The following is a 13,929-nucleotide window of genomic DNA, read 5'->3' on the forward strand; positions in this document are numbered from 1 at the left end:
GTGCAAAACTGATAGAGACATACCCCAAGCGACTTACAGCTGTAATCGCAGCAAAAGGTGGCGCTACAAATTATTAACTTAAGGGTGCTGAATAATTTTGCACGCCCAATTTTTCAGTTTTTGATTTGTTAAAAAAGTTTGAAATATCCAATAAATGTCGTTCCACTTCATGATTGTGTCCCACTTGTTGTTGATTCTTCACCAAAAAAATACAGTTTTATATCTTTATGTTTGAAGCCTGAAATGTGGCAAAAGGTCGCAAAGTTCAAGGGGGCCGAATACTTTCGCAAGGCTGTGTGTGTGTGTGTGTGTGTGTGTGTGTGTGTGTGTGTGTGTGTGTGTGTGTTTTTTTCTAGGCATAATGTATCTTAATAACAAAGACCCTGTTTATTCAACCTGGTCTCATTCTCTGTTTTGCAGGACCTCAATGAGATGGCCAGTACTGAGAGACCAGACTGGCAGAGTGTGATGACCTATGTTACAGCAATCTACAAGTACTTTGAGACCTGATGTGATCTCTCCACCCAACATGGCAAGCACAAACTGCAGTCCAGCCTGCTAGCTCCTCTGACCTGAGCGCACCTCCAACACTTCAACTCGACATTCAACTCAGCTGTTATGCCTCACTTCACTGAGCCACCCTTCACCCCAACACCCAGCCATGCCGCACACCGGCCGCTCTGTCTCTCGTCTAGACGCCTTCTAGTTTGAGTCACCATAAGAAACGTAGAAATAAGCTCACTGTTGACTTCCTAAAGTTGACTTCCTAAAGCTAATCATGGATATTTCTATGATGAACATTTTTCACTGACACGTTTAGTGTGATGAACACAGCCTAAGGGCTCTTCAAGCACCTGTTCAGGGCCTGCTCTGTTTGGGATGCTATTTTTACTCTTATCCATTACTGGATAACCCATTTGAGGTGATCCTCAGTGCAGATTGTCTGGTTAAACCAGTATGATCTGAGCTACGATAAGAGCCTGCAGATCTACTAGCTCTACTCTCATTGACCAGAATTGGAACATGCTACAGACTATCCCAGCCTTTGTGCCTTGCACCTGGCTTTGATTCTTCTAACCAAGTGGTTATCCCAAATGTTTAAGCCAAACCATACCCAGTGTGCAGTGTGTCCACCCTAGGAATCATGGGACAAATTTTCTATGGAAATCAGCCAAGGCATTTTTTGCTCCATTGTCTTCCTGCCCCATTGAACACTTTGTGAAGGGGCCTCTTCTATTATGGATTAAGTGCCTGTTTGATTTACATCGCTGGAGGTTTACTAAGAGACAGTTGGAGCATTGCTCAAATGAAACGTTTCAATGCTCCATGCTTTCAAAGCAGCTTTGGAGGAATCTAAGTGAAGCTTTTTAGAAGTGATTCTGCAGTTCTATGAACACTAGCTACATCATAAGGGAAACGCTGTCAGGTGCTCTCTTGGTCACCTGTAAGATTCAAGTTACAATTTGATGTGCTTTTGGACTATTTTTAGGAGAGTGATCATTGCTACGTTAACATCATTTGTTTTGCTAACAGAGACCAACTCATAGAAAACAATAGGCTATACAGAACCAACACAATGTCTCTCAGTGATGGTTTTCTCAAATAGAACTGTCTTAATCCTGAACCAAAAAAGTAACTTGCTCAAGTGTCCTATCTATGTGAAGTCCAGGGCTAGACTTACAAAAAAGTCCTAGCTCTTAGTGATTTGATTGTGGTAAATGTTTCCCCAGCATGTTGAGTCTCAGGGTTGGATGTTCTCTTGTTGTTGTCATCAATCATGATAGGGGAAGAGTTTTTTTCAGATGCAGAACGCATCCGTTTTGCTGCTGGAGCCAAATGTATTAACACATTGTTCGTTTTGACACATTACTTCCACCAACAGCAGACTGAAACTCCCAAGATTGGTCACAGTCCAGTTGTCTTGAACTGTAAGATTTGTCTGTTATTAGACCCTCTGAGCTCAACAATGACTAAGTTATTGTGTGTGAAACCTAACTCTGTGACTTGATAAGGGGGGGGGGGGATACTAACTACAAGAGATGCACAAGGAACTCAATGGTACATTTTATATTTGAGCTTTCTTCGTATTATCATTTGCCACCCAATTGACTTTATTGATAAAGCTGTACTAACACTAATCATGTGTAAATCAATTCTATGTAGTTTACATAGTCACCAAGAAAGATATTGGAATGAAGAATGACTGTGTTATGTTATTGAGCCTCTGCTTATTGAAGTTTGTGTGGGTTAATTAGCATGGTTTAATCCACCTCGGAGTGTAGTGATGCAAGTGTTACAAATGTTAATGTAAACTTCATATAATGTGAATCTATGACTTTTCATCACACTGCTGCACTGATGTCTCTCCTAAACTCATAATGTATGATGACGATTTGCCTTTCATGTGGTCCCAACCACACTCCTGTATCATTTCAGAATGGTACAGTATGCAATCGATACTCCCTCGTTGGTGTAGCATTTTAGGCTTAGGCCCCCTTACGTCTATGATCTAACACACTCGCATGTGACCATAACTTTGTAGGGACAACATTTTTCTGAATATATTTAAAAGCACATTTGCGCCTGTCTGCTTGCCAAGCCACCTTCCCACCACCTGTACAGGTGCACTGCATGGTGTTTGACAAAGCACAACTTGAAACACAATTGCTCGTTTTTTTTGTGTCGATCAGTGTGGTTGGAGAGTAAGACTGGGCGGTTAAATGTTGTGTTGGTGGTCTATTGTATGGATAAACACTCATTTGTGAGAGCGCATGTGCTGTGACTGTTATCATTATCATGTACGATATTTACTATTGAACAGTGAGCACGGTATGTCAACGCTAACTCGTCTATTTATGATTCCCATTGCTATACTGCAACCCTGTCTTAAATTTGATTTGCATTGGATCCAAACACTAGTTGGTCTGCAATTATTCTATTATGTGAAGCTACATCTTGCCAAGTGTTAAAAATGGAATCTCTTGATCATGTTCCAATGGACATTGGTATTGATAAGTGGTCCTTCATGTTGTGATCTAATGAGGACTGAAACCTTGCCCTAACATTCTACTCAACTGTACAGTGTAGACAGAATGTAGTTGACCTATTAGATAATACAATGTGTTAAAATATCAGGATGATACCATCTTGACATATCATTCACCACTGAAGAACATTGGTCTGATTTTGCTTGATTTCATTCAATAAGTTGCTCATATTTTCCATGGCTTCTGTATTTCGCTCTGCATTTTCTTCTGTTTCTTTCTACACTACTTCACAAAAAAAAAATGTGAAAAGAACTTTAAAGCATGTTTTTATTTTTACGGGTCCGTTAGAGGTTCATTCTGTTTACTTGAAAGGTTTTTCTAAGCTGCTTTCTTTTGGTTCTTATTAATGGTGCCTTTTGCCTACAAATATATGTCATTCTTGCCAGAGTTTTACTTGGTAATAAGGAGGCCAAGAGACCCATGTTTCCTTTTGTCTCATTCTGTCTCTAAGTCATGATTGCCACAATATGAATTTCCAATGGAGTGTCTTGAATCAAAATGTATCCTGTTGATTGGGTAATGATAATATCAAGAGTATGGTGTAGGGAAGTAAGCCAAATGCACATTATGATAATCAACAATTCGGTAAAAAAAATTAAAGGCTTATCTGTATTTATATTGTTTTGTTTTGCAGACCAGTAATATTAAAGAATCATTGCAACAGGAATGTGTTATGTTTTGTGAAGGCATAAATTAATTTGCCATGTGGTTAATTCAGTCATATCCCCCTTTTTATAGAGTAAGAGGCTATGATTTAACTGTTGCCCTGAATGTATTATCAGATTACTGGTCTAAAGTGAATGAAGGCACTGATAAACAAAAAACATTCCTTGCTTGTGAAACAGGCAACACTAATATTAACTCTACTCTGTCGGGCTAGGGCATATTAAAACTACTGGGATAATTTAGATCAAATTAGATTGTGATGAATGAAGTGTTTAATTCAGTCCGCTAGCCTGTGGTATTTGGAATACAGCAGAAGCCTTTGTTCTGATAAGGAGCGATATACACTGAACAAAAATATAAACGCAACATGTAAAGTGTTGGTCCCATTTTTCATGAGCTGAAATATAAGATCCCAGAAATGTTACACATGCACCAAAAGCTTATTTCTCTTCATTTTTGTGCACAAATGTGTTTACATTCCTGTTAGTGAGCATTTATCCTGTGCCAAACTAATCCATCCACCTGACAGGTGTGGCATATCAAGAAGCAGATTAAACAGCATAATCATTACACAGGTGCACCTTGGGCTGGGGACAGTAAAGGCCACTCTAAAATGTGGAATGATGTGATAATACCCAGATTCACCTGAATAAGCTGTTTCTCTATGAACTGTTTGGTAACTGTTGAACAGATGATGATTTGAAGGTTTTAACAAAGAAACATTTATATTTCATTGTAAAGACTTGGGATTCATATCAAAGTGACCCCCCCCCACCCCCCAGTAATGGTGTATTATTTTAGCTTGCACACAATACAACCCAAGTGAAGAGGATAATATGGAGATGAAAAAATATTCTGATTTAAGACCTGAATATTTCCAATACGCACAATCGAATGTGAACTTTAGCCAGTGATCTCATTCCCAAGTCTTGGGGTAATATCTGTTGAAATGTCAAAGATGAAGTCCATAGCCTGTAAAGTCTATTGCTAACATGACAAATATTAGCAGAGGGGAAGATAGGTTTTACAGTGTATACCAGATGAAGAGCTCAATCACAATGCATTCCCTTCCATGTGTTTTATTCTGAATAACAAATCAGCCCAAACTTTTTTCTTTTTTTTTCTTCCTATGTTAGGGATGTGGGGGTCAGTTTTTGTTCACCTGAACTCACCCCCAGTTGCTCATTTAAGGCAATGCATGGTAAATATGTTTTTCTGCAGTGGCCATTACAGCATTTCCTTTGAGATGGAGCCTCCAACCACATTTTCAGATCAAGCATAAATTGGCTTTAACCCTTCTACAACGCCAGACTATATGTGATGAAGTGAAGGCCTGCACCCCTACCCTAAAAGTCCATTTATGCTTGATCTGAAAATGTGGTAGGAGACTCCATATGTGTGACGCAGAGCCTCTGGATGCATGCAGAGGCCAAATTGAGCTCCATACCGAATTGCCATGCGCCTCCCAAATGTTGTAACAAAGCGGAGGGCACCTTATAGGTCTACATTGACATGGTTGGTTGACGGTAGGTGGGAGCAGCAGGTCCTGTATAAACACAAACTCACTTCGTTGACAACTTCCATCACAACAGTTCTGCTCAACAGCTCTGCCTTAGCGCAAGAAGTATGAATGCACTGAATTCTGCAGAGGCCGTATCACTGCAAATGCTGCATGAGCGCCATTAACCCGCACATTTAAATTTAGAACATGCACTGTACAAATCCCTTTTTTCTTAAACATTTATTGGAACAATTATGTTTTTCTTCAACGTTTCATAATTTATTTATTGAATAGGCTCATCTCAGAAAATCTCAAATAACCGCGTGAATTGACACCTTACACATGCTTTTGTGAAAAATAAATCTTATTGAAATAAACTCCGAGATTGTCCTCTTGGCCTCAGTTGATTGATGTCAGCTTTTTCTGCCCAAGTCCCCAAAAGCATTTGACTATTATCCTATGTTGTGCTGCTGGGGTCACGTGTCAGTCTGGTCCGCCTGTGCGATATTGAACCGAGGAGAATCGGTTTAAGCATCAGTAGTCAAACAGTGGGAGCGCACAAATTGCCTATCAGATTACGTTTCCCAGCTATGATCCTTTACAACGCGCGTTCTATTTTACGCCACTTAAAACGTAGGCCTATAATGTGAATTATTTTATTCGAGCGATGTTTATTGGCATGATGCAAACTATTTCGATTAGGTTGTGATTCATTTGGAATAAGACACGTCGAGGGATATATTGAAAAGGTACGTTTTTTAGAAATTGAAAATAGGATTAGAATAGCATTAGATAAAAGTCCAAGGGTTTGTATTTCTATTTAGAGTATTTTATTTAAATCCAATTAATGAATAGCCTAATTAAATATTTTGAAAGTTTACACAACAGTTATTGATCCTGATGCGATCAAAATAATGTTCAGCCAGGTATGCAGAAAGTGGACAGTAGCCTATGCCAAGTTTCTTTTATGGACAATTGTGCTCGGTACAATTTGGGGAGTGTTTGGAATTACTTTATCGATTTCTAGACATTGTATTTACACAAATTCCGTTGTATGTTCTGGTCTACTCCCCTTTTTTGATAGGGAGTTACAGGAGGGAGACGAGAGAGCTAGGGAATAATACTGTCACTTTCTGGTAAGGATAATGTTTATGGGTTTGCCAGGTATAGGTTTCCACATGTGAACAGGATGTAGCAGGTTTTACCACAATGATTAGACTTTTCCAGGTAATCTACTAAAGTGTTTTCTGGGCAAACAGTACATTAAGGTGTTTATGTGCATTTATTAAGGCCCTGTATGCTCAGTTGGTTTCTATTCATGGACATTATTTGAATTCCTTTACATTTGTGTCAATCTGAAACATACAGTACCTTTCAATTGAGATATCAATGCACTTCGAATACACCCCTTTGGTTTACATCCAACCACCAGGACCCACTGTTGAGCAGAATACTCTCAGAAGTCTTGTTGGCTACAACTGTTGAGAAACATTTCAGGATGGAATATAAATGCATTTAACATGATTGACTATTCATGCCCCTCAAGTGCTGTCAAAGAGGACAACTGAAATACCGTGTTATTACCTAGCTGTTGTAAGGTGACTGGGACAGGGTCACAGACACACGGTTCACATTGAGATATCACTTCTAATTCAGTTGTAACCTCTATATTAAATGTACCTCTTTGCACCTTCACTTGTGACTCGGTCTGTGTGATGGTGAACATAATTATGATTCTTCCTTTCTCATGTAGCCATATGAGGCATTCTGCATTGTCAAAGGGGTTTTCCTACAGAGTACTACACTATGACTACATACATACAGTTTGCATCCGCCTATTTTTGCACCATATACTGTATGTGTGTGATAAAGTTAAAACAGTATGGAAACGTATACAGTGACTGAGATGGGTCGGGAGAAAAACCTCAGTCCCACCAAAAGGGAAATGTTTCTGAGAGCAAAAGCCTTTCAGTTCCAGCACAGCTGCTATCTCCTGAAACAATGAGTAACCTTCGAAAACATCCTTGGCTTCACCGTGGGAATTCTCCTCCATAAACATGATGAGAGTTCTGTACGGAAGGAGCTTGGAAACCTCTTCACTCTCACATACAATTCCAGGGAATTCAGTGTTGCACAGTGACCTCAGTTGATTGACAAATTAGACCTAATTTAAAACAATTGTCGAGTGTATAGTATGCCTGCTGTATTCTCAAATCACACACTGCACTACTTGAATTGTTTTTCCTTATTTTTTTGTCTTGAGCATGACGACACCCATCTAACAAAATCAAAATGATTAGTTTGGTGTTCTCATAACCTCATTAAGTGAATATTTCTCTGGATGTCTTCAAGACTCCTCTCCCCTTATCAGGCAGGGGTTGGGCAATCTCATGGGGACATATAGAACATTCCAGTCCCTGAAGCATATTGTTTCCTCACTCTGGTACAGCTGACATTTAACTCACTGGGATAGTAGCTCCATAACACCATCGTGTCATTCTGATGCTGGTTACATTTCCCCTGACCCCTGGTTTACAGTTCAGTGACTGTTGTTAATGGGGTAAAGAAGAATTGGTGGGAAGCCAGTTATCATGTGTTAACATGAACACTGCAGTTGCCCAGGTACTTTACTGGGGTGACTATTTCAGATCTTGATGTTGGTTTTCGATCGAGTATGAATGATGATGAACAGCAGTTTTATGGGGAATACAGTACAGTCAATGTAAAGTAAACACTGAAATTGTTACTTTACAGTGTATTTTACTTGCTACATTGGAAATTCCAGTGTATCATGTCAGATAATACACCGTCATATTTATTGTTTGACTTCAAACGTGGTTAATATTTGATGGAAATTATCATTGTAATATTCATTGGTATTTTCTGCAATTCTGCAATTCTGCATTCAGCACTTCCACTATTCACTCTTTCTTCCCTTTATCTGCAGTGGTATGACACTTGTGATCGCTTCCTGGCTCAGTCTCAGCCCCATTGGAGTTTCATGCTAAATTGTGCAACAGTGAGGGGAAGAACTTGAGAGGAGAGCACCAGACAGGACAACAGATAAAATAACAGAAGGTTGGACTGCTTCTCTGACCACCAACTGTGGGACTTCTAAGAGGCTTTAAGGTGAAGTGGTCTCTGTGTTTGGAGAGCTCAGCCATAGTCCCAGGCAGTGAGTTAAGCCCTACAGGGTGAGGCCACCGCTACCAGCCTGCAGCTATGGACCTTGAGGAGAGTGGTCCTCCTTCCTCCTCAGTGACCTCGCTGCTCCTCTCACCATGCTGAACGATGCTTCCTCTGTCATCTACATTGTGCTGGAACTGCTGATCGCCATACTATCCGTGCTGGGCAATGTGCTGGTCTGCTGGGCGGTCTGCCTCAACAGCAACCTGCAGAACATCACCAACTTCTTTGTGGTGTCCCTGGCGGTGGCAGACATTGCTGTGGGAGTGCTGGGTATCCCCTTCGCCATCATCATCAGCACTGGCTTCTGCTCCAACTTCTATGGCTGCCTCTTCATTGCTTGCTTTGTGCTGGTGCTCACCCAGAGCTCCATCTTCAGCCTGCTGGCCATCGCCATAGACCGTTACATCGCCATCACGATACCGCTCAGGTCAGTTCAACATTGTATGAACATAACAGAGAATGTGGTAACATGTTGCTGCCGTCATGCTGTTTTCCTCTCTGAGAGTTCAGACCCAATTACGGACAAAGCGGTTAGACATTAGGCTTTGTAAAGATTTTCAATGTACCCTATGAGGTTGTATAGGGTTATTGATTGATTTTTGCATACCCGGGTTTCAGGTACATTGTGTAGTTTTGCCAGTAGCAAATAGCAAAAAAGAAATCTGAAGTAAATCTTAAAACCTGTGAGAGTTATTTTCAGAATAGAGCAGCAGAGGATCGTGCTATTTTTGAATGAACTTGAAATCTTTAGCCCAAATGGCCAGATGAGCTTTTTTGATTTCCTCAGTGGATCCAGATATAAGTGGAATCTCCTTTGACTACGAGTTTATACAGACCATGACCCCTCTTCAGAACTATACACATGTCAAAAACGTTATCCGTTTAGACAACTTGTTTATTTTCCTAGTAAACAAATATAAATGACATTATGCCTTAAAATGGATTAATAATCAGTAATTACTTATACGCGTTTTTGATAGTGTGTGCAGACTTATTGCATCCAAGATAGTTTGTTGTTCTGAGTTTAGGGCTGTGTTCCTGTATCTCTCATAGCTAACCTTTGAACTTTAACATCTTGAGAATGTGGCAGAAATAGGCCAAATAGCTTAGCTGCTCTCTCACACTGACTGACAGACACACTCAAAATAGACGTTCCTTCCAAATGCTAACATTTTGTTTTTAAGCATCTATTTTATTACTTAAACGAGATGTTTTCCCATAAAGAAAGAGTGTGTGAATGATATGCCTATTATAATGTTTAATATTTAACTCACTATCCCTTAACCTCTGGGAGAATCTAACCCTCCAGAGAGACAACTCATGCTCCCCAAGCCAACAGAGCATGTTTGCCTCCAGAGTGGCGCAGTGGTCTAAGGCTTGAGGCATCACTACAGACCCGGGTTCGATCCCAGGCTGTGTCACAGCCAGCCGTAACCGGGAGACCCATGAGGCGGCACACAATTGGCCCAGTGTTGTCCGGGTTTGGAGATGGTTTGGCCAGCTGGGATTTCTTTGTCCCATTGCTCTCTAGTGACTCCTTGTGGCGGGCCGGGCGCCTGCCAGCTGACCTCGGTCGCCAGCTCGACGGTGTTTCCTCCGACACATTGGTGCGGCTGGCTTCCGGGTTAATCGAGCATTGTGTCAAGAAGCAACGCGGCTTGTGTTTCGCATGGCTCTCGACCTTCGCCTCTTCCGAGTCCGTAGGGGAGTTGCAGCGATGGGACAAGACTATAACTACCAATTGGGGAGGGAAAAACCCCCAGAGATTGTGTGTCTTACTAACAGAGTCCATATCTTTTTTGTTCCCACAGGTACAATAGCCTGGTGACAGGCCAGCGTGCCAAGGGGATCATTGCTGTCTGCTGGGTGCTGTCCATCATCATCGGCCTGACCCCGATGTTGGGCTGGAACAAGTCCACTGAGCGCCCCAACAGCACCTGCTCCCCAGGCCTGATGGAGTGTCTGTTTGAAGAGGTGGTTGTCATGGACTACATGGTCTACTTTAACTTCTTCGCCTGTGTGCTGATGCCTCTGCTGCTCATGCTGGTCATCTACCTGCAGATCTTCATGGCAGCTCGGCATCAGCTGAAGCTCATAGAACTGAAGGCTGTCCACGGGGGGAAGTCCCACTCCACCCTGCAGAAGGAGGTCCAGGCGGCCAAGTCGCTGGCCATCATCGTGGGCCTGTTTGCCATCTGCTGGCTGCCACTGCACATCATCAACTGCTTCACCCTGTTCTGCCCTCAGTGTGCCCGCCCACCCCTCTGGATAATATACGTGGCCATCATCCTCTCCCACGGCAACTCGGTGGTCAACCCCTTCATCTATGCATACCGCATCCGGGAGTTCCGTCACACCTTCAGGAGGATCATCCGCCGCCACATCCTGGGCCTCCACCGCCGGCAGCTGTTTGAGAGTGGCGGCAGCACTCGCACCACCACCCACAACAAGGTCTGTGGCTCAGTGAGGGTTAAGGCCAACTGCCTCAGCTTCGACCTCCACACCGAGCACAACACCTGTAGCTGTGAGAGCCATGTCACACCTGCAGGGGCCGTTCTGACCTCAGCGCCCATTCACAACCACCCTCTTTCTGTGATTAGTTTCCACAATCACAATGTGAGCCCCCCTCTGCCACAGCCTCTCATACAGACCCAGACACAACCCTTATGTCATCCCCTGCAGTATGGGGACCACCAGCAGTCTCCTAAAGGACCGGAGATGGAAGAAGTAAAGGACAGGCAGGATCTCTCCCCTGTCCAGGTCAAATCACTGTTCTATAAACATAAAACCTGCTTCACCAAGCTTTCTGGGGTGTCCTGATGGATACAGAATTGGTGCCAGACATCTACTAAGGATCCCTTAACACCTGGCCTTCTGTGTGAAATTACTCAGATGCTCTTATTTTTGGGGAGTCAGCTCTGAGTGTAATGGTAGATTACTGGGTAGGCAGGCTCACAAGCTGAGGATCAGAGTTTGGATGTATCGCATGTTATCTAGATGGCCTAATGGAGGCATTCTATCAGCAGGGATTCTAATAGTGGAGCCGAGCTTCTACACAAAGGCAGCCATACAAAACAAACTGTATATGCACCATTTCAATTGGACCTTTCAGCTTCTTGAAGCAAAAATGTGTTGTAGTTATTTATAGCAGAAATGTGACTTGAATGGTTCAATGTGATTCTGTTTGTGATGTTTATTCTCTTGGTCTGCGACGTCATGTGGTGCTTAGATCTGAAGCTTCACAATTGGCTCTTGTTCTTTGCCCTAAAGAAATAACATCGACGTGATTGGATTACTCTTGTGTATATGGGGATGGCAGGGATGTTTCAAGCGTGTGATAAGGGGACCGTACTACTTCATTGATTTAGCATGTTTGTGTCCCATATAGATGGACGTGATGAGAGTGCATTTCCTTTAAACGTTCAGGTTTATGATCTTGCAAATGTATGAATGCAACAAAGCTTAAATCTGCCTCGCTAAGAGTTTTTCAATGATAATGGTTTTAAACTATTTTGAGGAGGATCTACTAATCTATCACTGTGCACTTTCTCTACATTACACTTCTTTCAACTTGTCTAACTGTCAGTAGCACAAACCTGTGCAGATCCTTCAGATATCACAGACAATTAAATGGTACAAATAAATAATGACATACACCTTATATTTTTTACTAAAATGACTCTCTCGCAAGTGTTACATATCTATGGCATTCTGTGCATTCTCACATTTCGGATGCAATGCATGCAGCAATACCTCCTGTCCAAAAATAAATATATTTTTTAAGTAAATCTGTTTTTTGTTTCCATGTTGAACTGTTTAAGTATTACAAGTACTGTACAGTTTTCCCAAACATGAATTAATAAGTGCAGAGAAAGCTCCAGGGCTCACCGTGGCTTTGCTCCCAGAAGGGAGGAGTTTTGGACAAAGGGAAGTGAAGCTCCATAAGAGGGCTGGTCAGTCTGTGGAGGGGGCAGACCAGACCAGACCAGATGGGCCATGGGATTTATGTCCCCTTTTACAAACTGTGAGCTCCTCTGATTTCTACAGCTTTCCCAGCTTTTATCCAAATTCCCGGATGATTCCAGGTTACGGGGCACAGGGCATTCTCCTTTTAATGTCCTCCCAGGGGCTTCCTGAAATTACATTGTAGTGTTTAAAAAAAAAAGATGTTACCAGCATAATTGACTGGTGTTTTCTACACAACAACATCCTGACTCTCACCCCCTTTCTGACATGACTAAATAAGACTTCCACAACTCACGTTTTTAGAAGTGGCCATTCTGGCCGATATCTCTTTCACTCACCACTTACGTGTTTAACAATGCCATCCTCAAATGGTCATTTTAAAAATGTTTGTTTAACCTTTATTTAACCAGGAAAAGCCCATTGAGACCCAAAATCTCAATGGGATCAACAACATGATCCAGCCTAAAAAAAAAGCATTTACTACACTCCTCTGTTACAGAGTCTCCCATCAATATTTTAAATTCATTCAGTAGCAGTAAGATATCTAGAAGAAACATGGATTGTCGCTTATTCCATGCATCTGGTGCACAAGAAGAGTAGGCAGTCTTGCCTAATACTGTGAATGTCCTGGGGACTTTAAGTAGCAACCACCTAATGTTACAGACATAGCTTCCTTCCTGTCATGACTCAGTGATCCTGATACTGTACATGGTTTACTGTACATTTGGCCATGAAAAATGGTGCTCACGGAACAAGGCTAATCTAATTCTCTCACTGAGTGGCTCTATAGTGCCTCAGTCACTGGCATGTACAATCTATCAAGTGTTAGATGGTCTGGTACTCTTGTCTCATCTGATTGACAGTGTAATTTGAGCAGTAACAACGCACATTCTCTTCATGGTCGTACAATGGGAAAGAGTTGATTGATAGTTGAGTGTTGATGGTTTAATCATGACCCTTTTGGCACTAACTCTTAACTCATCACGTACACTGCTGTTACTGTTTATTATCTGTCCTGTTGCCTAGTCACTTTATCCCTACCTATATGGACATATCTACCTCAATTACCTCGCACCCCTGCACATCCACTCGGTACTGGTACCCTGTGTATATAGCCAAGTTATCATTACTCATTGTGTATTTATCCCTCCTGTTATTTTTCAATTTAAAAAAACGTTTTTCTGTATTTATTGTTGGGAGGGGCTGTAAGTAATAATTTCACTGTTATTCTACACCTGTTGTTTACGAAACATGTAACAAACACAATTTGATTTGATGTAGCATACAAGTCAGCAGGACGTGCCATGAATGGACGGAGGTCCTCAGATGATCTCCTGTACTGGTCATTGTTATGGTGTTAAGTGCAGAATGTGTGGAATGTATTAAATACAACATGTGTGGTATTGTGAAATAAGAGGAAAAGCTCAGATCCCTGATCTTAACGTTTCCAAGCAAAAGACAAGTCATTTCTCTCTTAGATTTGTTGTGATGATGCATATGGTAACAACTGTCTTGTCATTATAATTCACTACATAGTAGAGTAGCATTGCCTCTATGGGT

General features: G+C 41.7%; 2 protein-coding genes across 4 annotated transcripts in view; both read left to right on the plus strand.

Moving 5' to 3' along the window:
- Positions 1–3,714, plus strand: part of LOC109895777 (cytospin-A) — a 32,928-nt gene extending 29,214 nt beyond the window's left edge. Inside the window, exon 16 of one of the 2 annotated variants that reach the window (XM_020489760.2) lies at positions 421–3,714. In XM_020489760.2, the coding sequence (XP_020345349.1) occupies positions 421–510 (90 nt within the window). In that variant the 3' untranslated portion in view covers positions 511–3,714. The remainder of the gene's footprint in view (positions 1–420) is intronic. The other variant, XM_020489761.2, reaches the window with a different exon arrangement.
- A 2,036-nt stretch (positions 3,715–5,750) lies between these two features.
- On the plus strand, positions 5,751–12,191 carry LOC109895776 (adenosine receptor A2b). Of its 2 annotated transcripts, none has more exons than XM_020489758.2 (3): positions 5,751–5,963; positions 8,162–8,830; positions 10,215–12,191. In XM_020489758.2, exons 2-3 carry the CDS (start codon positions 8,496–8,498, stop codon positions 11,221–11,223), a joined length of 1,344 nt encoding a protein of 447 aa, XP_020345347.1. In that variant the 5' UTR covers positions 5,751–5,963; positions 8,162–8,495; the 3' UTR covers positions 11,224–12,191. The 2 variants fall into 2 exon arrangements, with proteins under 2 accessions (XP_020345347.1, XP_031686071.1); XM_031830211.1 differs by lacking the exon at positions 5,751–5,963 and adding an exon at positions 6,052–6,350.
- Positions 12,192–13,929: the final 1,738 nt, after the last annotated feature.

The sequence above is a fragment of the Oncorhynchus kisutch genome, linkage group LG8 (genome assembly GCF_002021735.2).
Source record: "Oncorhynchus kisutch isolate 150728-3 linkage group LG8, Okis_V2, whole genome shotgun sequence".
NCBI classification, from domain to species: Eukaryota; Metazoa; Chordata; class Actinopteri; order Salmoniformes; family Salmonidae; genus Oncorhynchus; species Oncorhynchus kisutch.

Coding starts and splice junctions, on each gene's coding strand:
- LOC109895776 (XM_020489758.2), top strand. CDS start 8,496: ATGCTGAACGATGCTTCCTCTGTCATCTACATTGTGCTGGAACTGCTG. Junction 8,831..10,214: donor GCCATCACGATACCGCTCAG/GTCAGTTCAACA, acceptor TTGTTCCCACAG/GTACAATAGCCTGGTGACAG.